We start from the raw sequence: 27,292 nt of genomic DNA, 5'->3' as shown, positions 1-27,292 counted from the left end.
TCTACTTTTAATGTAATTGACCATTTGAACCACTTTGTCCAAAACTTTTCTTAATTCATTTCCGATGGTTTGCACGACTAGTGCTTCGCGATGTAAAAAGCAATGAGTAATTATAATATTTTCATTCTCTTTCTTTGCTAAAACTATAAAACCTTTTGTTGAACCAACCACTGAGAGTGCGCCATCTGTGCATATCCCTACACAATTTATCCACGGCAAATTATTTTCCTTCATGAAGCAATCTAAAGTTTTAAATATATCTTCACCTCTAGTTCTCATTGGAAGTTCTAGACAACACAAGAATTGCTTAATAATTCTCCACACTCCTTGTACGGCCAGCGTTACCACGCCCCTCGCCATACCGCTCCAACACCGCCAATCACGTGCGTCCTACGTCAAGATGCCACACGATCCTAAAGCAGCTGATGTTAAAGCAGCTAAGCCTAAGCCTTAGCTGCTAAGGCTTAGTTGCTTTAACATTAGCTGCTTTAGGAAGTTCCGGGGGAGGGGCCAAGGGAAGCAAACACGAGTAAGGGAGCTCCGCGGTGCCCTTCCGCACAACTTTCTGCATTTCACGCGACATGCCTACACGCTGCCGGCGACGCACTAATGTGTCGCAGCACACAGTTCGGAAAGCTCTGCTGTAGAACATCACCTCTTCAGAGAGTAGGTGTAGGAAGATGATGATCTTAAGAGAGAATGATTGCAGGGGGGCCATCTTAACATGAGATGGTCACACTCCATGCCCTTTCTCACACACATGTCCGTTTGTCACACTTGATCATGAACACATCCTTCCCCTCCCAGCTGCCATCCCAGAGACCCACCCACCCCTGGCTGCTATCTCACTGTTGCCAATGGCAACTCCTTCGTTTTTCAAAACCTCATTGCTGTGTGGGGGTGAGCATGGGCACGGAGCAGAGGCCGTAGGTCAGCTCCAAAAGGCTCTGCAGGCCATTGGTTTCATGGATAGCTTACAGTCTGGTGAGAAAACAAAAACGAGGTCGGGATTAGGGAGAGGTTGAGGACTGAGAATGTGAATTAGGGATGCAGAGGCTGAGTTTAGGTTGGTTCTGAAAAGGATTTGTGAAAGTATCAAGTATTGAGAACTATCCACTCAAGTCTCAATGCTACAAAGGTGTGAGAGAACAACTGCACATGTTGTTTATTTATTACATTTCTGGGTGGTTACAAGATAAAGCTTAAAATGATAAAATACAATAACACAGTAAAACAGAATAAAACCAAAATAGTAACCAAGAAAAAAGCCAGCAGCAGTGCAAAGATCTAAAAACACATTAACACGTTTTTGTTTTGTTTTTGTTTTTCAAAATTGAAGGGCTAAAACGTCTGGGGAAAATGAAAAGGCCATCAACTTCACTTGGAAAAGGTCCTCTGCACAACACTGAGAAGATGCAATGCTAGTGGAAAGGAAGTAAGGAACTCCCTATTTGCCATAATCTTCGCCACAAATTTGGCTTGATAATGAGTTCTAGCCTGGCTTCAGTCAGCTTTGGCACTAGTTTTCCTCCACCTGCATTCTAGCCATCTTCCCTCTTACTTCATTGTCCTCAGCTCTGGTGGGGAGCTCCCTCAGAGGGAGAGGGTGCTTGGGAGCAATGGTGTGAACTGTCCTATGGCTTTTCTACACAAGCCTGTTAATCCACTGCATTGACTTTCGGTTTCTTCGCAAAAACTGAGATTAAACCACTACATGAGGAGTGTTTCCTTTACCACTGTTCCACTACATAACCTCTAGATGGCATTGTAGTATAGCAAAATAGCACAAGTACACAAGAGGAAATCACCCTTTCTTTTACAATCAGAAATAATACCCCATTTTCCCTGGTCTTAAAAAACTTGCAGAAAGCACTATTACAAACAGAAGCAAAACTGAAGGGTCACACCATTGTTTAAAAAACCTATAAACACTCATAAGTAGGGAATGACAAGCACACAACAAAGGCCTCATGTAGAAAAGCTCCTAGTCATCTCTGCATTCCACGAGTGTGCAGGGCTTCGACAGGAGCACATAACAGCAGGAAAACCCACAGAGACCTCTGGAATCCATCTGAATCCATTTAAAACTGCTTGGGAGGATCACTGCAGAGAGATCATATCCATGCAGATCATTATTCACACTATTCATCTTTGTGACGCTTCCCAAAGCGTTCCCCAAGGGCTCTCAGTATACTTCCGGGTATTTTCTGGTGTTTGTCTCGCAAAGCTTCCATTGCAATTTTTGCCTATTTAGGAGGAAAGAGGGAAAAAAGCCCATAGGTTAGAATCAAAGATATACTTCAAGCCTTGCTATCAAAGGTAAAGGTGTCCCCAACCAGTCGTGTCCGACTCTAGGGTGCGGTGCTCATCCCCCTTTCTAAGCCGAAGAGCCAGCGCTGTCCGAAGATGCTTCCGTGGTCATGTGGCCGGCATGACTGAACACCAAGGTGCACGGAACGCTGTTACCTTTCCCGTCGAGGCGGTACCTATTTATCTACTTGCAATTTCTTGCTTTCGAACTGCTAGGTTGGCAGAAGCTGGGACTGAAGACGGGAGCTCACTCCGTCACGCAGCACTCGGGTCTCGAACTGCTGACCTGCCGACCTTCCAGTCTGCAGTTCAGCGTCTTAACCACTAAGCCACCATGGCCCTTTGCTATAAAAGAGACCATAAATATAACAAGGCATTTAAACTTCCCATTTTCCCATCAATACAATTTATTATTCTAATCCAATTTTCACCTATGTTTGAGAAATCATGCCACCATTGGCTGTTGTGTACTGGTAGAGAGTGATAATTATCACTGACCCCTGTGGAACAGAAGTCACAGAGTTGAGCAATATCCCTCAAGCACCACCTTCTGCAGCTGACCATCCAGATAGGAATGAAACCACCTCAAGGACTCTGCCCTGCCAGGCCAGAGAGTCATCCCAGAAGCATACCATGGCTGATAGTGCTGAAAAGCCCCTGAGAAATCAAGGAGAATCAATAGGGTCACACTTCCCCCATCTCTCACCTGACAGAGGTCATCATTAGGGGTGCTGCAGAAAGCGCCGCAGACTCAAAGGAGGCTGGATTCCAAAGAATATGACCTCTGGAGTCCATAGCAGACCAGCCACACTCCCCTCTGCATCCACAAGTCTTCCCATGGGGCAGCTCTCCAGCTTTCAAACAAATGAGATAGGCTAATGGTGGCTGTCATTAGCCTATCACAGGAAAATTATAGCCATAAATGGCATATTTTATACCATTTGCAGCCATAAACCACTTACTTTTCAGAAATTGCTGCCGTTTACGGCTGTGTTTATCTAATATGTCTTAGTAATTCTTCCCCCTCTTTCTGTTTCTCGTCTGTCCTTTGCAATCTGTTTGCTCAGTTTCCTTAACTCCTTCTATTGCACGTACTTCAAATTCTTTAAATTCTTTGCTTATGAGTGCCTTGATTTCCTCTGCTAATGACTAGATGTCTTTGCTTCATCTTCATCCTTTTCTACTTTTTTTCCTTAATACCCATGATAAAAAATGCATGATTTTCCAGATGTAGAGCCTGTTTCCATTCAATTTGAAATAGCTATAGCAGTCAGTAATTAATTCTGCAACTAATTCATTTAGCTACAAAATGAATCAAATGTCAAGAATGTACAGCTGGTGCTTTTAAGTATATTGATTCCTAAATTGCTTTGTCCAAGAAAATTAGTTATAAGTAAATTACTATAATTAGTATTAATTGAAATTCTTTCTAAATTCAAAATTATGAGCTCTGACACTGCATCAGGAGCTTTGCCAATGCCAACGCCGCCTCGTCCATCCCGCCCAGGGGACCGGCAGCCCCCACGACTCCATCCAGAGAGGAAGGGGTGACTAGAGAGAGGGAGAGCATCAGGGAGAGGAACTGGAGGATTGGTCTCCCAGAAGGCCAACTTCCGGGTCGCTCCCCTCATAAAACCAACACGGCAGTGGAGGCCAGCACCTCAGCGTGTGCCTTGGTGTCACATGGAGCGTGTCCACACTCAGCACCACACTTGGAGCCAAACTGGAGCTGGGAGCCCAACCCGATTGATCTCACATGAGCCTATGCTGCAAGTTCAACTGGTAAGACTAACAAAACAATGGGTTTATGAATTTTGTAAGACTTGTTATTGAAGACACGCTTTGGTCTATTTATAAACCACTTTGGGTTGGAAGCCCAACTGCTTGTGGTGCAGCCTTGCGCTGGTCGTGCACTGAGAATGTGTGATGAATGAATAACATGTTGCAGATTATTGAGCCCAACACTCATATGACCTTCCCTTCATGGTTTCCCTGAATCTTAGAGCATTTACTTTTTCAGCTAGTTCTTCAGCAGTTATATCTGGATCGTATGGAATTGGTTGTCCAATATGTGTATGAAATTTGACTGGTAAGAATCCATATGCCGGAAAGCCTATAAGCCCAGTTTTTCCATTAAGCCATCTCATTAGACCTGTATATGAAATTACGATAAGCTTGGGATCACATATTGACAGACTGCAGAGAGTCTTCTTGAAATTAGCCGGGGCGTTGCAAAGAGAGGTTTTTTGAAATTAGTTGGGGCTTTGCTTGCACATGAGGCATCTGTTATGAAAAGTTTGAGAAAATTAGCATGAGTCACCGCATATATCATGGCTGCAGTCTATAAGCTCTGTGTATAGAAAGCATGGATACTGATGCGTTCACAGGTATTTCTCATCAGAGAAACGTATGGAAAGCCTCTGAGAACATGTAAAGTTTTGCATCACATCCATTGCCATGCTCCGTAATAAAAATGTGGGAGAAAGGAAAACTTATATATACCACCCTTCAATCAGCTTTCAGAATAGATATGAAAGCCTACCAAATTTCTGTATGCATAAACTAGATTTAAAAAAAATACCTACAGCCTGACCTCTTACTTTTTTCCCTCAGATGTAAGTCCTGCTGTATTCAGCAAGGATTACTCCTAACTAAGGGTGCATAGGTATGCTATCTACAAAACACGCTCCTAAGAAAGTATGAAGTGTAACTTACGTATCTTTCCATATGTCCTGTATCCCTCTTGCAGATTCTGTGTAAATATAGGGATGATGGGCTAAAAGAGATCAAAAGACAGACATTATTACAACTTTGTTGTTGTCACTTCAGCCCATGTAGATCACTGAAAATGCAGGGTTTGGACATGTGGAGAGGAGAAACTTGATGAGATATCCTCTAGGGTTCTGTCACCAGCTAAGTGTATTGAAGGGCTATTTTGAGAAGTGAATGGGGAATGGCAGACCAGGCTCCTGTCCCCCACAGACATCCTGCTACCTCCCTTCTCCATGGAGTTACTCCTCTTTTGCTTCTGAGGTTTGCAAAATTGAACCTGGCTGTGGCATAGTCACACTTAACAGCCTGGTTTGGACGCTCAGTTCCTGGCTCACTGAACCAGACTTGGCACCTGGAAACAGGGGACAGGACAGAGCTGTCCCTCATTCTCCCTCCCCTTGCCTACAATAAGAAGGCATCATGCCCCTATAACGTTGTTTCTGTCTTATCAGAGTTTCTGCGATAAGTAAAAAGATGGAAGAAGTGGTGGGGAAATACAGGAGGGGTACTAGCTGAAGACTTTGTCGTCTGGACAGCCCATAAAATTCTGTGAATGAGGCAGGCCACTGGCAGTATAAAAGCGCCATCTGGAAGCACCCTACAAATAACGTAATTTTCGACTTCTTTCTTGGTACCAAACTAGGCAGGATGTTAACGGCATTTTTGCTTTTCTAGCTGAAAAAATGTATCTTTGGACCTGATCTTGGTGTTATGTTCCCTGGATTTAATATAGTAGGAATAAATCTCTGGCCACTTCATAGGTACATAGCAAGCTGCCTTATACTGAGTCAGATCCTTGGTCCATCTAGCGCAGTATTGCTGACACTGACTGGCAGCAGCTCTCCGGGCATTCAGGCAGGATTCTTTCCTGGCCCCACCTGGAGATGCTGAGAATCGAAACTGGGACCTTCTGCATGCAACGCATGTGCTCTGTCACACTGAGCGACAGCCCCTCCTACTTGAAAAAACACCAGCCACAGTTCAGCGTTCTTTGTCATCGCTAAACAGAATTTTTTGTTCTGAATGAAGTTGCTTCCTGCCTGAACAGGTAAAGAAATTAATAAGTACATCAGTTGAAGGGCTGGACCTGCACAGGAGGTGAATTAAAAGGAACACACTGCAGTTGAGAAGATCATTAACAGGGCTGAACAAAATTACACCACAAATAAACCCTCAATCCACAAGGGGGATGTACATTTAGCTTACTTAAAACCTAAAGATAAATGTAAAGAAATTGTCATGATTCTTTTCTTTTCTTTATACTCTCTGGCCGTACAGCCTTTATCCACATTTGCCAAGGCTGATTGGTGCCTCCGAAAGATGCTGTCAGCCTTAGGCAAATGCTGGGACGGCTGTGCTCAAAGACAGCACACTGCTGACACCTGCCCTGGCTCCCAAGGGAAGGCATCATTGTCAGGAGGGCCAGGAAATGCCTTATGATGGTGAAGATTCCTTCTGAAAGAGCCCCAAGGGGGCCAAAAGCATGTTAAAACAGATGCATGAATTCATCTCCGGAACCCATGAGAAGCCTCTGCAGTAGCTCTAAGGCTGAAGGGAGCGGGCAGAAGTCCATTCCACCCTTCTCCCCAGGCCTCTAATTGAGGCTGCGCAAGGAGACTCTGAGGACACCCCGCACCGCGTCCAGAGTTTCCAGGTCATTTTGCGGGCCTCCCAATGCTGGGTCTCTAGAGCATTCCCCGGTGTGAGAAGTTGAGGAAGGCAGGAAGGGCACTCCCTGGTGGAGCTCCCTGGTCCTTAAACATTTGCACATTCCGGGGGTAGCTTTTCTGCCTCTTATTCACAAGGTTGGCTGGACTATTTCCTAAGCTAAATATGGAGAGGGTTTACCAAATATTCCAGAATTTCAAAATACACAACCATGTGGGGTTATCTGCATCGTTACCTCTGTAAAGTTGGTGCAAGGAATGAGAAATATAGAAAAGTAGGAATGAGGACACATACAGTTTGCTTCTTCCCTTGGTAGTACATATAACCAACTTGCCTTGTGGTAGCATGTGCTTATGATGGGTCTACAATTAGCCTGTTACATAAGTAGATTACAACCAATTGTAAGTAAACAATTGACAGTCAACAGAGTGGAAACAGGCCCAACTGCAGTAACTGCTCTGAAGAGCCATGAAAAGGGAAGCAGCCAATATCTCCCCTTTCTGGGCTCGCTGGAGACTCAGGAAAGTGTTAATGGGAGGAAGGTATTGACAAGTGTTAGCCTAACACTTAAATGGGGAGGATTTCATTGCCAAGTGGGAGACATTGTCCCCCCCTTTCTGGTGCACCTACTTCTCTCATTCTCCCCATTGTTGGTGCCTTTCAATTGTGAAATGGATTCCTCCTTTCTCTAAGTAGAATTTTCCCCAGGACCTTAGCAACGGTGCACAATTAGCCTATATGCAGCCTCGTCTTGTCAGTTTCCTTGTATGTTACCTATCCCACCTTGGCACTCCGTTTGACAGCTGCAATATACAAGGAAATTCACAAGACAAGACTAGACATATCGGACAGGAGAATCTGCACTCTTCTGCACTGGCAAAAGAAAGTAGTAGTAGTAGTAGTAGTAGTAATAATAATAATAATAATAATATACATTACGAACACATGTTTTCGAAGGACCAAAACGATAATTTTTAAATGTTTTGAAAAAGTGTACCATTTGGACATCGGTGGAGGGGCAGTGACTGGCAAGGAAGGCTGGAGGTGACATTTCACGATTACGAAGAGTGGCAGGATTGTTTGTTTCCCTTGCCAATCAGCACTCTAGGTGATTCCAGCAACCACAATACAATTAGTTGCCTAGGTTCAGATGACACAAAAATGAGGGTATGAACAACCCTAAAACAAGCCATGCGTTCTCAGGTTGACTTGTCTGAGGAAAAAAAAAACCACCCTGAGGAAAACATGTCAGGTTTGGACAACACGAAAACCCACCATGTCTACCTGCCCATGGTGGGTTGTTATGTCATGCGGACCCAGTCAATGTGACAGTCACAAACAAACATCTCACCACTTTTGCATCTATGGCTACTTGAGCAAATCCTTTACGTTTATTCCAATGAAGTTTGTAATTCTTGTCTCCATAGTTAAGCTCAGGAAGTCCTCCAGGTGCAACACCCAACAGATGCCCTTTCTTCAGAATTTCCACACATTCTTCTCTTGTGGGATGGTAACAGCAATTGACTTTAAGATACATCTGTAGTCCTGCAAAAATTGACTCTTGTTTAATGTAGAATTTGTCTGTAAAGGTTTGGGGCCTACAGAAGCAAGGAAAGGTAAAAAGATCAGGCCTAGAGGCCTGAGTTTTTGTACTGGGAGCAGGTATCCCTGAAAGGTGTAATTTCATTTCCCCACTTAAGTTTCAGTTTCATTTCCCCAGTTAAGTTTCATTTCTTCAGGTTTGAAGCAGTACTTTTGGTTTTGAGAAAGGGGGATACATAAAGAGAGTGAGAGAGCCAGTAAGAGCAGAGTCGGGAAGAACAGAGGATTCAGAGAGAGCAGGAAGAAGCAGCCTGGAGAAATCTAATTGCAGCTAGTAGAGGAACTTGTGTTTTTGCAACCTTTATTTCCTCTTTATGCCTTTTGTATCACTCAGCTCTATTCTGTAAATACCGTTAGTTGTAATTTGCTTGCTTTAATTTACCAGTAAACTTTTGTGGATAAACCCTGTATCTACAGAGTCGATCACCCCAGGTCTACAGCTTAAACCCCACGTTATTGGAAAGGGGAAGGTAAAAGGAAGGTGGGCCTGTGACGGAGGCACGAAATCCTTAAGGAGTTGCTCAGGGGGTCCAGGTCATAAGGCCTGATGAAATTATACTTCCTACATGACACAAACAAAATCTTGGACAGTTTGTACAGGACAGTCAAGATATTTCTGAGTCACTTTCCACATTTGTTATTGTGAGAGTGTCATGGGTGCTCCTCCTTCATGGATCACTGCCTTGTTGTGGTGAAGGGGCTTGCGTAACTCAGTGAAGCCATACGCTATGCCGTGCAGGGCCACCCAAGATGGACAGGTCATGGCGGAGAGTACTGACAAAATGTGGTCCACTGGAGAAGGAAATGGCAACCCACTCCAGTATCCTTGCCAAGAAAACCCCATGGAACATATCACAAGGCTAAAAGAGATGATGCCGGAAGATGAGCCCCTCAGGTCGGAAGGTGTCCAATATACTCCTGGGGAAGAGCAGAGGGAATTTCCAAGTAGCACAAGAAAGAGTGAAGCGGCTGGGCCAAAGCCGAAGGGACACTCAGCTGTGGATGTGTCTGGTGGTGAAAAGAAAGTCCAATGCTGTAAAGAACAATATTGTTTAGGAACATGGAATGTAAGGTCAATGAATCAAGGTAAGCTGGAGGTGGTCAAACAGGAGATGGCAAGATTGAACATTGACATTTTGGGAATCAGCGAACTAAAATGGACAGGCATGGGCAAATTTAATTCAGGTGACCATTATATCTACTACTGTGGGCAAAAATCCCTTAGAAGAAATGGAGTAGCACTCATAGTCAACATAAGGGTGGGGAAAGCAGTACTGGGGTACAATCTCAAAAACGATAGAATGATCTCAGTACGAATCCAAGGCAAACCATTCAACATCACAGTAATTCAAGTCTATGCCCAACCACTGAGGCCGAAGAAGCTGAGGTTGATCGGTTCTATGAAGACGTACAACACCTTCTAGAGCTAACACCAAAAAAAGAGGTCCTTTTCATCATAGAGGATTGGAATGCTAAAGTAGGAAGTCAAGAAATCACCGGGATAACAGGCAAACATGGCCTTGGTGTACAGAATTAAGCAGGACAAAGGCTAATAGAGTTTTGCCAAGAGAACACGCTGATCATAGCAAACACTCTTTTCCAACAGCACAAGAGGCGACTTTACACATGGACATCATATGGTCAATATCGAAATCAGATTGATTATGTCCTTTGCAGCCAAAGATGGAGAAGCTCTATACAGTCAGTAAAAACAAGACCTGGAGCTGACTGTGGCTCAGATCATGAACTGCTTCTTGCAAAATTTCGGCTTAACTTGAAGAACTTAGGGAAAACCACTAAACCATTCAGGTATGACCTCAATCATATCCCTCATGAATATACAGTGGAGGTGAGGAATAGATTTAAGGGATTAGACCTGATAGACAGAGTGCCTGAGGAACTATGGACAGCGGTCCGTAACATTCTTCAGGAGGCAGCAACTCAATCCATCCCAAAGAAAAAGAAATGCAAGAAAGCTAAGTGGCTGTCTGATGAGGCTTTACCAGTAGCTGAGGAAAGAAGGGAAGCAAAAAGCAAGGGAGAAAGGGGAAGATATATCCAACTGAATGCAGAGTTCCAGAGAATAGCAAGGAGAGACAAGAAGGCCTTCTTAAATGAACAATGCAAAGCAATCGAGGAAAACAACAGAATGGGAAAGACTAGAGATCTTTTCAAGAAAATCGGAGATCTCAAGGGAACGTTTTGCGCAAAGATGGGCATGATAAAGGACAAAGAAGGCAGGGACCTAACAGAAGCAGATGAGATTAAGAAGAGGTGGCAAGAATACACAGAAGAACTATACAGGAAAGATCTTAATGTCCCTGATAGCCATGATAGTGCAGTCACTGAACTTGAGTCAGACATCCTAGACAGTAAAGTCAAGTGGGCCTTAGGAAGCATTACTAACAACAATGCTAGCGGAGATGACAGTAATCCAGCTGAGCTATTTAAAATCCTAAAAGATGATGCTGTTAAAGTGCTGCACTCAATATGCCAACAAATTTGGAACACTCAACAGTGGCCACAAGACTGGAAAAGGTCAGTTCACATTCCAATTCCTGGCATATAGAAGGGGAAGAAATGGAAGCAGTGACAGATTTTATTTTCTTGGGCTCCAAGATCACCGCAGATGGTGACTGTAGCCATGAAATTAAAAGATGCTTGCTCCTTGGGAGGAAAGCTATGGAAAACCTAGACAGCATAGTAAGAAGCAGAGACATCACCTTGCCGACAAAGGTCCGTATAATCAAAGCTATGGTTTTCCCAGTAGCAATGTATGGCTGTGACAGCTGGACTATAAGGAAGGCTGAGCGCCGAAGAATTTATACTTTCGTACTGTGGTGCTTGAGAAGACTCTTACGAGTCCCCTGGACTGCAAGGAAGTCAAATCAGTCAATCCTAAAGGAAATCAACCCTGACTGCTCATTGGAAGGACAGATACTGAAGCTGAAGCTCAAAGATTTTGGCCACCTAATACGAAAAGTCACTGGAAAAGACCCTGAGGCTGGGAAAGATGGAAGGCAAAAGGAGAAGGGGACAGCAGAGGATGAGATGGCTAGATAGCATCACCGATGCAAAGAACATGAACTTGAGCACACCCTGGGAGAGAGTGGGGGACAGGAAGGCCTGGCATGCTATGGTCCATGGGGTCACCAAGAGTCGGACACGACTTAACAACTGAACAACAACATGGGCGCTCTCACAAAATGGCTGCCATGGCGGGGGCTTCAGTATTCACAAAATGGCGGCCACAGTGGGCATGGCCAGACACAAAACACCCACCTCCCAGAAGGCAAAGAGGTGAGACTGAAAGAAAAGTAACATGCCCAAGAAACTAATTACAAGGGAGAGGTGTGAGATGAGCTCCAAAACACGAAACAACTCCTTTGAACCCAAAGAAAGGTGGCGTTGCCCTTCTGCTTTGACCATGCCAACCTTCCAGTTGGTTGTTTTTAATGTTGAATGTTAAAGAATAAAAATGTTGAAGAATAAAAATCAGGAGCGGCAGTGAGCCTGGTAGGGAAGTCAACCTGGGCACATTGGTGCCCCTGGCCTCCACATTGGAGACCCCAGGATTAGGGATTCCGCTGCTGCCCTTCATTCTCATTGTCTGGTCACAGAGGTGCCCTAAGATTCACTGTTGAGGACTCCCAGGCGTATAGTCATGGGTGACCTCAGCATCACTTCCTGGTTAGATTAAGGCTTGCAGCAGCCTTTCCCTGCACAGGGGTAGCATACGTATTAGAATAGTTTCTGATGAGAGCCACTGGGGACTGTTCTGCCGGCATGGCTGGCCCATAGGACTGATCTATGAGAATCTATAGGCAAAGTCAACTTTTTCCATTTGGTATTCTAAGAGAACTCTCTCTCAAAAAAGCTGAAAGAATTCAGCAGATTAATTTTCACAAATTCCCGATGAACAGAGGGGGCTGTAATTTCCCATAAGAACAGTTAAAGTAATATAAATGGTTCCATTGGCTAATACAGCTTTCTGCTATGCTTATTGAATCTTCCTACCAGAGAAGGTCAAAACAAGATGCCTTTACAAGAAGGACTGAATAAAAGCATTTGATAAGTCAAGAGAGTTTCACAAACATAGGAGGTTTGAGGTAAATATTGCAGCAATATCTTGTTGTTGTTGTTCAGTCGTGTCCGACTCTTCGTGACCCCATGGACCATAGCACGCCAGGCCTTCCTGTCCTGCGCTCTCTCCCGGAGCGTGCTCAAGTTCATATTCATTGCATCCGTGATGCTATCTAGCCATCTCATCCTCTGCCGTCCCCTTCTCCTTTTGCCTTCAGTCTTTCCCAGCATCAGGGTCTTTTCCAGGGAGTTTTCTCTTCGCATTAGGTGGCCAAAATATTGGAGCTTCAGCTTCAGTATCTGTCCTTCCAATGAGCACTCAGGGTTGATTTCCTTTAGGATGGACTGATTTGACCTCCTTGCAGTCCAGGGCACTCGTAAGAGTCTTCTCCAGCACCACAGTTCGAAAGCATCAATTCTTCGGCGCTCAGCCTTCCTTATAGTCCAGCTCTCACAGCCATACATTACTACTGGGAAAACCATAGCTTTGATTAGACGGACCTTTGTCGGCAAGGGGATGTCTCTGCTTCTTACTATGCTGTCTAGGTTGGCCATAGCTTTCCTCCCAAGGAGCAAGCGTCTTTTAATTTCATGGCTACAGTCACCGTCTGCGGTGATCTTGGAGCCCAAGAAAGTAAAATCTGTCACTGCTTCCATTTCTTCCCCTTCTATATGCCAGGAAGTGATGGGGCCAGATGCCATGATCTTAATTTTTTTAATGTTGAGTTTCAAACCAGCTTTTGCACTCTCCTCTTTCACCCTCAACAAGAGGCTCTTTAGATCCTCTTTGCTTTCTGCCATTAGGGTGGTATCGTCTGCATATCGGAGGTTGTTGATAATTCTCCCAGCAATCTTAATTCCGACCTCTGATTCATCCAACCCAGCATTTCTCATGATGTACTCTGCATATAAGTTAAATAAGCAGGGTGACAATATGCAGCCTTGTCGTACTCCTTTCCCAATTTTGAACCAATCGGTTGTTCCATGTCTGGTTCTTACTGTTGCTTCTTGACCCTCGTACAGGTTTCTCAGGAGACAGGTAAGGTGATCTGGTACTCCCATCACTGCAGCAATATCTACGTGGCACAAAAAAGAAGGCCTCTCAGTTGTAACCGCTGTGTCCACTTCTACAGTTCTTGATAGCAATACATATTATTTAAACTCAGTTATTCAGTTTTAAACATTGAAGAGTTAGGTATGTGGGGAACACTCCAAGAACTTCACAGGGAGGATACCTTCCATAAAGTCCTCAAGAGGCTGATCAATCCTGTGCCAACCCTCCATGCTCTCTGGAGGGTTGGCACAGGACTACCCTAATTAAGCCAGAGACTGGGAGGCCTATAACCTTCTCCCTCCCCACCCGTTTGCTGAGAAGGATCCCAGCCATCTGTTGGTCTTCGGTCACAGTCAAGTATCCTGAACAGCCTTCACACTGGCCTTTTTCGGGGCCATGAGGGTGGGTGAACAACTTGTACTCCATGGCCCATAAGCAAGTACTCCACCCCAACCACTGAGGCACTGGGCTAGCCATACGTTTCAACTCATGTCGTGCTGTAACAGAAGTGGAAGGTCAAAGCCGCATATGTTGTCTCCACGGACAGAGGCCCAGCACGATGAACAAGAGGACAATACAAGGAGCTACAGCCCATGCGATTGAGCCTGGGGAGAGAACAATAGACGCAAGTTCAGTCTGCGTGGGTTGCAGCCAGTCTGTGGCGTAACCAGATCTGAAAACGACGCAGAGAGCTGACTTGCTCTCTCCAAGCACTCCTAGGGCACTATGGGTTCCCCTGGACAGATGATGGGGGGCAGGAGTGTTACTCTAGTCACCCCCCCCCAGCTTATGCCCAGCCTGTTTTATGTGTAAATATATCTTACGTCGTGGAAAGTCTCCAGACCTCCTTCTAAGGAAACGGAACCATGAGCAAGTGCTGGAATCCCTGAAACTTCTCACTGCTTGGATCCAGAATCCTCAGTCCGTCAGCGGAAGGACCCTGCTTGTGGAATGACACTTCCACATCCTCTCGTCTCTCCTGCAGTCCCCCAAGTGCCCCCCAGAATTCCTCCACAGGGTTTGGTGGACTCCCTGGAGATGTGGAGGGCTCATGGGGGGCTGAAGGGGAGGAGGAGAGGAGAGGATGTGGAAGTCCTTTTCTGCAAGCAGCTTCCTTGTGCTGCTAGAATGGAGAGTCTGGATGCGACCCTCAGAACATATCCTATGTCACATTTCCTGCACTTACAGTGTTCTGCTTCAACTTTACAAATCTAGGCTGCAATTAGATTTGAGGATGGTAAACCCTACTCAGTCCAGCTCCTGCCTATATAGAGAAGGTGTAGAAGAGTACTTATGTGTGGGGTGGTAAGATTTACAGCGCAGCATTTATAGCCTGGAGGGGGAAGATAAACCCACCCTTTCCCACTCCAAATGCTCTCCTTTAGTTAATATCAAAGCATGAAAGGAAATGTTACAGATATATACACAGATATATACACAGATATGTTACAGATATATACACCATATGCATATCTATCCCCATCTCTTACCTCTCTCCTGTCAGAGCTGTGTTGGAGGCTTCTGCTGTGAAATCAGTTTAGATCTAGTGTTCTCTCTTTCTGAACTTTTAAATCTCTATTTTTGCACTCTCAGCTCCATCTTAATTACGATTCAGTGCAACTAGAAGTTGCCTAACTATTAGGAAATGGAAATGTTAATGCATTGCACCTGACTGCCATTTTACTTCATGGACAAGATAACCTATTTGCCATTCTGAATGGCTACTAGTGGACAAACAGCTTCGAGGACTGAGGCCTACTATTTGCCTTTTATATCCTTGTCCATCCTGGCTTGTGAAATCTACCAGAGCTGGGCTGGATATCTGGACCTCCAAGGTGGTAAATGCCTCCTTGAGGGACACTGATGTCCCTGCACCTTTGAAAGAAGGTGTGGTGAGGCCCTTGCTGAAGAAACCAGATTTAGATCCTATGGTTTCAGATAACTACCATCCTGTGCCCATTGGCCCTCCAACCCTGAAGGGCATCCCACTCACCTTCGAGATGCCATTTTGTGGAAAACCATGGGTAAGGTTTTTTTACACAAATGGCCACTTTGCGCAAAATGGTGGCATTAACAGCTCTAGTTATGCTAAACTGCAGATGTAAATGGCAAGCACAGGGGTCCACAGACTGGTGTCCGGGGTGCTGAGTGACAGGATGTCCTCTGGACTCCATCTGCTCCAAGAACTTCACTATGAGGATACTTTCCATAAAGTCCTCAAGAAGCTGATCAATCAGGTGATTAATAGTGAAGAAGAACCTCAACACAGCAGGCTAAAGAAGAACAGTCCAACCCTAAAAGAATATTGCAACCCTAAAACACTAGTGAAAAAAGTGAGACAAACTGAACACATGATGAGAATATATTTTGAAGTCACAGGTATTGTAATTATTGAAATGAAAGTCTGTAGATGAATAGAATTTTGTTCCACTTAGTTCTGCAGGGATCACAGCCCTGACTAAAGAAGCGTGTTCTGTGGCGAAAAAGGTCTTAGAAAAAGAAAGCAACCAAAAGTGCTATTCAAAAAACTACCAGAACAGAGAGGCCTTTGCAGAGATCTATCAACAACTTCAGGGTTTATTTTGCCTGCCGCACAGGCATCTGTGAGTCAACATTTTCTGTTGAAACTCAGATAAATTGGCCTCACACCCTTTCAGAGACCCAAATGCATTAAGCAAGTTTGGTTTTTCTTCCATTATGAAAAAGAAAATTTGATAAACTTTTTCATTACTTAATTCCAGGAAAAATCAAAAGTGTTTTAGGTGCTATGCAAATGTTGTCTGTCTGAAAAGGTGCACTGTGAACCCGCCATTCAGAAAGCCTTTCTCAAGTATTTTTATACCTTTAATGACCATTTGGCTCCCCACCTAGAGGGAAGGACGAGGGCTGGGTCCACGATAGAAAGCACAGTGATTGCCCTGCTTAAATTCAGTCATTCACCATAATGTTCAAGTTATGTTGGGTCGCATAACATTCCCAGCTCATGATCCAACAACATGACATGACTGTGCAACAAAAGAAGAGGATAGCTGGATTCTCATTCGCCTTCTGAAACAAAGTGATATTGCATCAGAAGAACACAGAAATCCAGCCCCTTGGAGAGTAAGTGAGAAAATCATGCTTACCATGCAGCGGCCTTCCTAGAAGATCTGACACAGAGCCCAATATTTGCCTTGGCTTGTCCCACTGTTCACTTGTAAAATCGTCTGGTAAGTCCCAAATTTTTTTAGTAATGAAATAGAATAAACTACCAGTATAGAATATGAATCCCATTACAGCAAAGGGATAGTACAATACTGTCAAAATTACTGACATTATCAATGAATACACCAGATAGTTTGGACAACCTTCCAAATTGTAAGTTAGCCAAGACAGAGGTTCTTGCACCAAAGTAGAGTTGGTATTTTCTGATGTCATATTTGGAATAAAAGACAAGGTAAATAAAATCCTGTCCATGGGCACACAAGTTCTTCACTTTTTTCTCTGGAAAAAAAAGGGAACACACAATTAATAGACTTACAGTAGATTCTTCACATTCCTAGTCTACCAGCTGGAAGGGATCTGATTTGGCAGAGCCCTCCCCTCCCCCATGGTGAAAACTGCCCTCCACCAGGCTGTGGCAGCTTCCTCCACTGGATCTCCTCCTGTTCTCCAACCTAGATCTTACCCAGGAATCCACGCCATCTGCAAAAGTGTGCTGGTGGAGTTGCCAAGAAAGTGGGTGTAGCAAAATGCGGCTGAGGTGAATACATGTATATCTCAACCAAACCCCCTCCATTCTGAAAAGTGCCATCAGGTCAAATAATGGTGTAACTAAATTCTCTCCTATTGAGTTAATGGGAAATTCAGAAAAACGGACATGTACATCTGGACCCAATCACAACACATACATAAAACCCACCCAGGCACACCATCACTCAGATGACACGTTACACAGTGTGAGGCTGCATCTCCCTGGCCTCATGCCACTCAAAGTCAGAGCTCAAAACCGGGAAGTCTTGTGATGGGAACCTATTGAAGAAAGGCTGCTTTGAACAAGAGAGGGGAGCACATTCCACTCAAAATCCAGACTTGGCCAAAGAAAAGCAAAACCCTCTTCACTGCACAAGTGGGTGATCATCCATTCTGCTAACACCTTTCTGTCTGGAATCCCTACCGGCTGATCCCACCAGGATCGCTGCCATCAACACCAGCCTTCCACTCTCGGAAGCGGGACCCTCAGCAGCTAACCCAGGAAAGAGTTGGGAAGGGGAACACATGCCACCATGCGTAACTGCTGAAACCACCATCCTTTCCTATGTGCATCCACACCGAATCTATGGCATTAAAGTCTGCCAGCACTGTCTGTTCTTTCAGCAGTCTCAGTGCCAAAAACAGTATTGCACAGCTATCCAAGGCCAACAAGCAAGTACTCCACCTGAACTGCTGAGGCACTGGGCTAACCAGGCATTGCCAGTCACATCTTGCTGTACCAGACGTGGAAGGCCAAACCAGCACAGGTTGTCTCCACCTATGGAGGCCAGCACAACGCACAAGAGGACGATAGGAGGCTCCGCAGCACACGCAACTGAGCCTGGGGAGAGAACAATAGACGCAAGCTCAGTCTGCATGGGAAGCAGTCTGTGGTGTAACCAGATCTGAAGACGATGCAGAGAGCTGACTTGCTCTCTCCAAGCACTCTCTCCAGGTCCTTTTCTGCAAGCAGCGTCCTTCGGCTGCCAGAATGTGAAGTCTGGATCCAGCCTTCAGAACATATCCTATGTCACACCGGTGGTATATTTCCTTTTCCTGCACTTACAGTATTCTGCTTGAACTTTATGGTTCTAGGCTGCAATTAGATTAGAGGATGGTAAACCCAACTCAGTCCAGCTCCTGCCTCTATAAAGGAGGGTGTAGATGAATGTCTACATGTGCCGTGGTATGATTTAAAGTGCAGCATTTATAGTCTGGAGGGGGAAGATAAACCCTCCCCTGCTCACCCTTTCCCAGTCAAAACGCTCTGCTCAGGTTAATATCAACACATTAACGGAAGTATTACAAACATACACACAATTATCTCTAGTATGGTGTTCATCATGGGGTTTTACGTTCCATGGTGTTTTCTTGGCAAGAATACTGGAATGGGTTGCCATTTCCTTCTCCAGTTCTTGCTTTCGAACTGTGGTGCTGGAGAAGACTCTTATGAGTCCCCTGGACTGCAAGGAGGTCAAATCAGTCCATCCTAAAGGAAATCAACCCTGAGTGCTCATTGGAAGGACAGATACTGAAGCTGAAGCTCAAATATTTTGGCCACCTAATGCAAAGAGAAAACTCTCTGGAAAAGACCCTGATGCTGGGAAAGACTGAAGGCAAAAGGAGAAGGGGACAACAGAGGATGAGATGGCTAGATAGCATCACCGATGCAATGAATATGAACTTGAGCACACTCCGGGAGAGAGCGCAGGACAGGAAGGCCTGGCATGCTATGGTCCATGGGGTCACGAAGAGTCGGACACGACTGAACGACTGAACAACAACAACAACAAATGGTGTTCATCATGTCAAAGGAACAAAGGAAGAAGACATTCTCCTCAAACTGCAAGCAAAGATAGAGATTGTCCTGACCCTTTCCAACCCTCACATGCATATATATCCCCATCTATCCCGTCTCTCCTATCAGAGCTGTGTTGGAGGCTTTCGCTGTGAAGTCACTTTAGCTCTGGTCTCTTCTCTTTCTGAACTTTTAAAACTGTCTTCTTCCACCCTCAGCTACTCCTTAATTAAAAATCAGTGGAATTAGATGTTGCCTAACGATTAGGGAATGGAAATATTCATGCATTGCTCCTGACTGCTATTTTACTTCATGGACAAGGTAACCTATTTACCATTCCGAATGGCTACTAGTGGACAAACTGCTTGGAGGACTGAGGCCTACTACTTGCCCTTTAGCTCCTTGTCCATCCTGGCTTGTGAAGATCTACCAGAGCTGGGCTGGATATTTGGGCCTCTCAGATGGTATATGCTTCCTTGAGGGACACTGAGGTCCCTGCAGCTTTGGGACTTCCGGTCGGCGCCATGTCGCTCTGGCAAGCGTTCTGCGGAGGTTCCGTAGGTCGCCCCCTCAAACAGCTTTCAAAAGATTGAAAAACCTTTTCATCTTCCCCTGGAATTAAAAGGGGAAGCTAGAGTACCATCTGGATAAGATCTTGGAAGAACAACACCTTTTGCGAAGTGGCAGAAGGGCTGGACTCTAAGGTTGGTTTTCCGGAGTGTCACCTACTCAAAGCTGTTTTGAGACTCCTATGTAGTGAGGAGAATTCAGGGCTGATGAGCGCCAATTTTACTTAGTAATTTTGAGTTGAAAATAGCAACAACATCTGAGGACCTGCAAAATCTGTGTAAGTGACTGTTTGTTTGTAACTATACCTACTTGCTTTGTCTTTGGAAGAGGGGGATGGCAGCATCAAAGGGAAGGAAGAAAGTTGTGGGACCACCGCTGACCCCCCTAATTCCCCCCTTGCCAAAGGTTTTTAAAAATTCTGCAGATGTAGGGGAGCTGCTGGCTTTGATAAAAACTTTGTCTTTTCAACTAGCAGAACAGGCTAAGAGGCTGGATACAATCCAAGATTCCATTACTATCCTTCAAGGGGCTGTGGATTTAATTAATAGCTCTCGGCAAAAGACGGAACTGAAGGTTAATGCCCTCCAAGAACAGATTTCTGTGCAAGAGGCTACTATGCAAGCCTATCATAATATCCTGTCTGCTAGAATTTCCCAACTGGAGGCATATTCGCGTAGAGCAAATCTGCGTATCCTGGGTATTAAAGATTTGCCTGATGGGATAAGCCTGCCTAAATTCCTGGATAAATTTCTGCATGAGCTACTTGTTCTGCCAGCTGATTATTTACTTGATATTGAGCATGCATACCATGTTCCAGGTGCAGCTCGTAGCACCAATGGAACTGCAACTGTCATAGTCCAATTTGCAAGAATCTCTACAAAAAATCATATTCTGCATTTGGCAAGAGAAATGAAAGGACTTCTTTGGGGGCCAACTCAAGATAAAGTTATGCTATTTCCGGATTACACTAAAGAAATCACGGACAAAAGAAGGCAATTTACCAAGGTGAGAAATCAGGCAAGACAAATGAATCTGCAATATCATATCAAATATCCTGCTATATTTTGCATTCTTTTTGAAGGCCAGATGAAAAAAAAAATTAAATCATGAATTGGCGGAGGCTTGGTTAGCTGGCGGCATACAAAGTAAAGCACAGGAGATATCTTTTCCAGCTTCATGAACTAAGAATTCGTCAATCAAGATTGCTCTTTAGATTTCTTTAGGCTACAAGGGCTGGGCAGTATGCCAGGGCGGAGGATTGTTTATATACATTCCTGTCTTCTTTTTACTTCTTCTTTTTTATATTAGATATGATATACTGTACATAAAATTCTTATTTGTGTGTGTATAGATATGTACACATTCATATAGATATATAGAAATGATATTATCTAAAATATAGATTGTATAAAATATATTAGTGATTTGTTATTATTTTTATCCTTTTTAAATAAAATCTTTCTTTTTTACTATTATTATTACTTTCATTATTATGAGGCTGTGATTAGTAATATCTTTGGCTGGCTAAATTTTTTTAGCTCTATTATTATATATTAACTGAAGGGCAATATATGGTTAGTGGAAATGAATTGTATGCTTGCTTCCTTGCTATAAGACTGATGATATGATACTGAAATTTAAGGTTGATTACCTATGCTGTACTGAAGTGTAATATTGGCAGTGATATAGGTATAATTTTTAAATAGAATGATACTTCAAGTTTGTGTGTAATGCAGTTTAAATTTAATCCCTTGAAGTAACTTTTTTATATTTTTTCTTTTCCCCTCCTGCTTTCCTCTTCCTTTTCTTCTGATGTTTTCTTTTTCGCTCTTTTTGTCTCTCTCTCATTATTGCTGTGTCCTCTTAAGGATACTGTATTGTTGGAAACTGTAGATAATGACTGGGTTGTTGCTATTGTTTATTTCATTTATAAAGATAAAAAATAGAATAAAAAGTATTTCCAAGGTCCCTGCAGCTTCGAAAGAAGGTATGGTGAGTGGAGATATGAGAACCCACCCCCGTCTGGGTTCTCTGGATGCCCGTCCAGCTCCTGCCCCCACTTGCTGGTCCTCGGACGGTGCTCAACGCCCTCCCCCAGTCGGCAAGTGGCCTGCAGCTTGCTCAGGCCTGCCCATCTAGTGTTCTCCTCTGCTGTGATCACCATGTTCTTAAAAAACATGGCGATCGGAAGTCTCTGTGCACATAGGCTTATACGCAAAAGGCGCTGTGAATCTTGAGTATATGGGCGATTCACAGCACTTTTTGCGTATAAGTCTATGTGTGCACATATAGACTTATATGCAAAAAGTGCTGTGAATTGCCCAGGCAGCAAGACAAGGAGGCAACACGCCCCAGCTGCTAGGCATCGCCTCCTTGCACGCAGGGGACAGCTACTAGCCAAGGTGCTGGCCAAGGCCAAGTCTGAGCTCTTCCCAGCTGCTCACCGAGGCACCAAGGACTCTAGTCAACCCCGTGTGCTTTATTCGCACAAGGCCTTGACTGCCGAGCCCTCGATGTGCCAAGCCCCCAGCACTCTCACCCTGGCCTACTCTAGAGCAAGCTGGAGTGCTGCCATCAACCTTCTTCCTCACGCAGGCTGTCAAGGGGTGGGTGTGGGAAAGAAGGGCTTCAGCATCCAGCCCCCAGCACTCTACTCTAGAGGAGTAGGCCTACTCTAGAGGAGGACAGGATGACAGCACTGGGGTGCCGCCATCGCCCTTCTTCCTCGCGTCTGCTGTAAAGTACTGGGTGCAAGAAAGAAAGGCCTCGGTGCGGCCAGGGCTAGTGTAGCTGGGATGGGGTGGGGGGGAAGGATCGTTCCTGTCTCCCCCTCCCATCCCAGGCCAGCTACACGGGGTAGCAGCTTGGTGGGAGGAGGAAGCTGAGAGGGGCTTCCCTCTCTCCTTTATTCTCCTGTCAAGAAGCTGCCTTTGCATAGCTAGGATGAGGGGAGGAGAGAGGATCATTCCTGTCTCTTCCTCCCATCCTGGGCCAGCTACACACGGGGGCAGTGGCTTGTCAGAAGGAGGAAAGCCTCGTGTCCCTCCTCCCATTAGGCCGCTGCCTTCACGGGAGCTGGGATTGGATGGGAGGGGGAGAAAGAATAGCTGCCCCCCGCCCCCCAGCCACGCACCTGCAACAACTTTTTTTAAAAAAATAAATCTCGCACACAATGGCTGGCTGGAAATTGCTGCCCATTGTGCACACGGTTTAAATTCTGAAACATAGGAAGTCACCATTTGTGACATGGCTGCAGGCAGTCCTGGCAGCTCGGTGGGTCAGGGTGGGGGCTCGGTAAACCAAGTCTGCAGGGGTGAGCAGGGGGGAGTTCCTCTGATTCCACCCCCTGGACGGACACTTACAGAATCCCTAGTGGTGAGGCCCTTGTTGAAGAAACCAAACTTAGATCCTATGGCTTCAAATAACTACCGCCCTGTGTCAAATTTGCCATTCTTGCACAAGGTGCTGGAGTGTGTGGTGGCTCGGGATGTCAGAGAAATCTGCCACAGACCCCAGTGAGGCCAGATTCAAAAGAATCCAGCCTCCGGAGTCCATGGTGGACAGGATCCCTTATCTCTGCCTCCCTGCAGAATCCTCCCTGGCCAGATCCTGCCCGCCGGCGCTCCGGAGCACCAGCGAAACGGCTGCCATTGCTATGCCGTATCGCTGGCTGACTCCAGACTCGGGAAAAACCACAGATGCAAATGGCGTAGCGGACGCCATTTACGACCATAAAGCCCTTAGTTTAAGCTAAATGTAGCCATTTACAGCTGCATTTACCTTAAACTAAGACCTCTACGGCCGCAAATGGCGTTGTGGACGCCATTTGCGTCTGGAGTCAGCCCGATACAGCACGGCATTGGCGGCCGCCTGTATCACTGGCGATAGGGAGCCGGCTGCTGCCTCCACGGAATCGCTGCGGAGTGGCGCCGGCCGAAGAGGATTCCAGGGGGAGGGACGGATCGCCTCCCCCCCCGCGAAACCCCCCCAGAACAAAAGGTAGGGGTTCCGCCCATCCCTAGTGGTGGCCTCACAACTCCAGGCTGTTTTGGATGAACCTGATTATCTAGACCCTCCCAATCAGGTTTCAGGTCGGGTTATAGGATGGAAACAGCCTTGGTCGCCCTGGTTGAATACTTATGCTGGGGAATGGATGAGGTGTGTGCAACCCTGTTGGTTCTTCTGGATCTCTCAGTGGCTTTCGATACCATTGATCATGGTATCTTTCTGCATAGTTCATCTGGATTGAGCTTGGGCAGCACATTTTTAACATGCTTCTGGTCCCTCCTGGAGGAGGGATCTCGGAAGGTGGTTCTGGGGGACTTCTGTTCCACCCTATGGCCATTAGCCTGCAGGGTGCCATAAGGTTCTGCCTTGTCCCCCATTCTTTTTAACATCTACATGAAACAGACTGGGGAAGCCACCAGGAGTTTGGGGCTGAAATGTCAGCAGTATGAGGGTGATGCTCAGCTCTATCTCTCGTTTCCATCTGCACATCCCAGGAAGGCTGTGGAACTCTTGAACCAGTGTCTGGAGGCTGTTTTGGGATGGATGAGGGTGAACAAGCTGAAACTTAATCCAGATAAGATAGAGGTACTGTGAGTTGGGAAACCAGCTACTTTGGATGGAGGTTTACAGCTGGTCTTAGATGGTGTGGCACTTCCCCTAAAATACCAAATTCACAGTCTGGGAGTCCTCTTGGGCTCTGAACTCACTGGGGAAGCCCAGGTGGCTGCAGTGTCCAGGAGTGCATTTTACCAGCTTAGGCTGGTTTGCCAGCTGTGGCCCTGTCTGGAATTGGATGGGCTGGCCTCAGTTATCCATGCACTAGTGACATCCAAGCTGGACTACTGTAATGTGCTGTCTGGGGTCTGCCTTTGAAAACAGTTCAGAAACTTCAGCTGGTGCAGAATGCAGCTGGCCAAGTACTGGTGGGGGCGACGTGACTGGATCACATAATGCCTATACTGTGCCAGCTGCACTGGTTACCACCATTTTTCTGAGCCTGGTTTAAAGTGCTGGTTTTGACCTTTAAAGCCTTACATCGTTTGGGAGCAAGTTACTTGAAGGAGCGCCTTCACCCATATCAGCCTGCCCACACTTTAAGAACAGAAAGAGAGTCCCTTCTCATTTGCCCACCCATAAGAGCAGTTAGATGGGTGCCCACACATGAGAAGGCCTTCTTTGGAGTGGCCCCACACCTTTGGAACAAGTTGCCATTGGAGGCTCGCCATGTTCCATCATTGCAGGCTTTCAAGAAGCCCTTGAAAACATATTACTTTACCTTTGCCTTCTCTTGATATGATTGCTGTTGTTACTGTTATTGCCGTTGTTGTTGCTGCTGGTTTTATTGTTGGCTTTTACTGCTGTTTTTATTACTATTTATTGTGTTTATATTCTTATCACTTTTAATATTCAGCATGGCACTTCTTTGGTTTGATTCAGCATGGCTCTTCTTTCTGTCTGCCTGCGATGACAGAAAAAGTACCCAAACTTGACCACTGAGAAAGGAGAGGGAGATATCAGCTAATTTGAGTCAACCTCAAAGAATATACAGAAGTAAAGACAACACAAATACCAACAAGGGGGCAACTCCCCCACCCCAGTTGGACCAGGGAATGTTGAGTTGCAGTCGGAAAAGGAAAATGGAAAATGCAGATGGGGAGAAGTGGAAGGAGTGAATGGAAAGAGTGAATGGCAAAGGAAGGAAGGAAGGAAGGAAGGAAGGAAGGAAGGAAGGAAAGAAAGAAGGGCCTGCATCCAATGTCACACTGGCAGTACATTTCCTCATTCCTGCTTGAACCTACACTTCCCATTCTCCTAGCAGGGAGAACTAGATGGGAGGATGGTAAACCCAACACAGTCCAAGTCCTGTCTATATATTTAATGAGCGTGTGGAGTGTGTACAGTTGGGGTAGTATGATATAAAGTGCAGCATCTGCAATATGGAGGGGTCACAGTTATAGTATCCCAGAGAAGGGCATGGCAGTGTGGCAGGAACCCGGAACAGCAGCTCTCCTGTGAATAGGTTAGAACAGACTCCAATAATTTTTTTGCAGGTCCTAATTGTTGCCTCTAATAGTAAACCTGATGGCCTTATGCCAACTAGTAGGGCACACATGGAACCACAGGGATGTTAGCATACACCGGAGATTCCCCAGGGATACCTAAAAAGAATATTACTATGTTTTGCTCTATTTCAGAGAGAGAGAGAGAGAGATTTCCCCACTGTCTCACGACTTTCCCCTTCCTCTTTCTAAGCTTCAGGTGAAGTCTCAGAAGGCTGAGGGCTGGCGTTATTTCCTCATTTTGTCTGGGCTTCTTTTTCTTGTTGTTCCCACATCTCCAGGGTTGATTGCAGTGCAAAGCTTTGGAACCACGATCTCCCACTCAGTGCAGGAAACAACCAGCTCCAAACAATTAAAAAGAGTTTTATACACTCCTTTTAAGGCGTAGGTGCGACAGAGCAAAATAGAGCTTACCAGTCATCACACGTGAGCTGGGTGAGTGGGGGAGAATGAGGAAATGGTTGTAGAGGCCTCTGATGAAATAGATGATTTCAGCACTGGTGTTGAATCCAACTTGTTGTAGGAGGAAACAAATATTTCAGAAAGCAGTTAATTAAGGGCACAAGCCTGTGCATGTTGTCTGGACACCCTGCAAAATTCCAAGTTTGAGGCATGGCAGTTGTAGAACAGAAGCTAGGGATGGGCGAACTCACCCACCCCCTCCTCGTGCACCACTCGCCAGAACCCCAGTGGCTGCCTAACCCTGCTGGGCATCCCACTTATCTGCGAGATGCCATTTTGTGGAAAAACGTGTGTAAGCTTTTTATGTAAATGGCCATTTCATGCAAAATGGTAGGATAAACAGCACCAGTTATACTAAATTGCACATGTAAATGGCAAGCACAGGGGTCCGCAGACTGGTTTTCTGGGTGCCGAGCAGGACAATGTCCTCTGGACTCCACTCCCTTCCCAGACTTTCACAACATTGCTAATAGAAGTCTCATCTGGAAGCTCCCTAAGTCAATCACCAGGTTTTCATGAACCAGTCACATTCTGGCTGATTTCCCTAATCGCCTTCTCTGGGTGCAGGGTGTCATGATATTCAGACCCGGCGAGAGTGGGTGGCCAAGGTGGTTGGCCAGGGTGGTTAAGATATTACCACAGACTTGAACATCATTGCAACCCATGCTTGGCGAGGTGAATTATGGAAATGAGCTGGAACACAGAATCATAGAATAGTAAACTTGGAAGGAGCCTATAAGACCACCGACTCCAACCCCCTGCTCAATGCAGGAATCTAAGTCAAAGCGTCCCTGACAGATGGCTGTCCAGCTTCACCTTGAATGCCTCCACATGTGTGTGGGTGGTTCACAAGCCACTGTGGCATATTAACCACCCTTGTGTCATGCGAACTGGGGCACTGATAGTTCTGAGAACCTGAAGCTTTCTATCCCAACAAATGTGTTCACAGGCATATTTTTTTTAAGACCAAGCAAAGGGATGGACTAAAGGAACTGTGTCAGGAGTGCCCTAGCTGCCTCTTACAGTCCCCTCCAATAGCCAACTCAAGACACAGATGAAAAGGATTCTTTCCACGGGTTTATTCCTTTTACAACTTAATGACTCTTTCAGATGCTAATCACCAGTGACTAAGCAAGGAACTGTACTGGGGTAGTTGGCAGAGGAGCCTAAGCT

At 45.5% G+C, this 27,292-nt stretch overlaps 1 protein-coding gene across 18 annotated transcripts in view; it reads right to left on the bottom strand.

Moving 5' to 3' along the window:
* Positions 1 to 1,141: 1,141 nt before the first annotated feature.
* Positions 1,142 to 27,292, bottom strand: part of LOC146346954 (uncharacterized) — a 71,948-nt gene continuing 45,797 nt past the window's right edge. For 3 of the 18 annotated variants that reach the window (XM_084849518.1, XM_084849523.1, XM_084849522.1), the window contains 5 exons: positions 16,615 to 18,062; positions 8,102 to 8,295; positions 5,026 to 5,086; positions 3,017 to 3,164; positions 1,142 to 2,246 (listed from right to left, as the gene is read on the bottom strand). In XM_084849518.1, coding sequence (XP_084705644.1) covers positions 2,186 to 2,246; positions 3,017 to 3,164; positions 5,026 to 5,086; positions 8,102 to 8,295; positions 16,615 to 16,945 — 795 coding nt within the window. In that variant the 5' untranslated portion in view covers positions 16,946 to 18,062 and the 3' untranslated portion in view covers positions 1,142 to 2,185. Of the gene's footprint in view, positions 2,247 to 2,467; positions 2,656 to 3,016; positions 3,207 to 5,025; positions 5,087 to 8,101; positions 8,296 to 13,434; positions 13,512 to 16,614 lie in introns of those variants that run through there. The other 15 variants (XM_084849524.1, XM_084849520.1, XM_084849515.1 and 12 more) reach the window with 14 other exon arrangements.

Source organism: Heloderma suspectum, chromosome 4 (genome assembly GCF_057233095.1).
Source record: "Heloderma suspectum isolate Gila_16-S chromosome 4, 16-S_ref, whole genome shotgun sequence".
Taxonomy (NCBI): Eukaryota; Metazoa; Chordata; class Lepidosauria; order Squamata; family Helodermatidae; genus Heloderma; species Heloderma suspectum.
The sequence above is the reverse complement of the archived record's forward strand: the minus strand, read 5'-3'. Positions and strand labels throughout refer to the sequence as shown.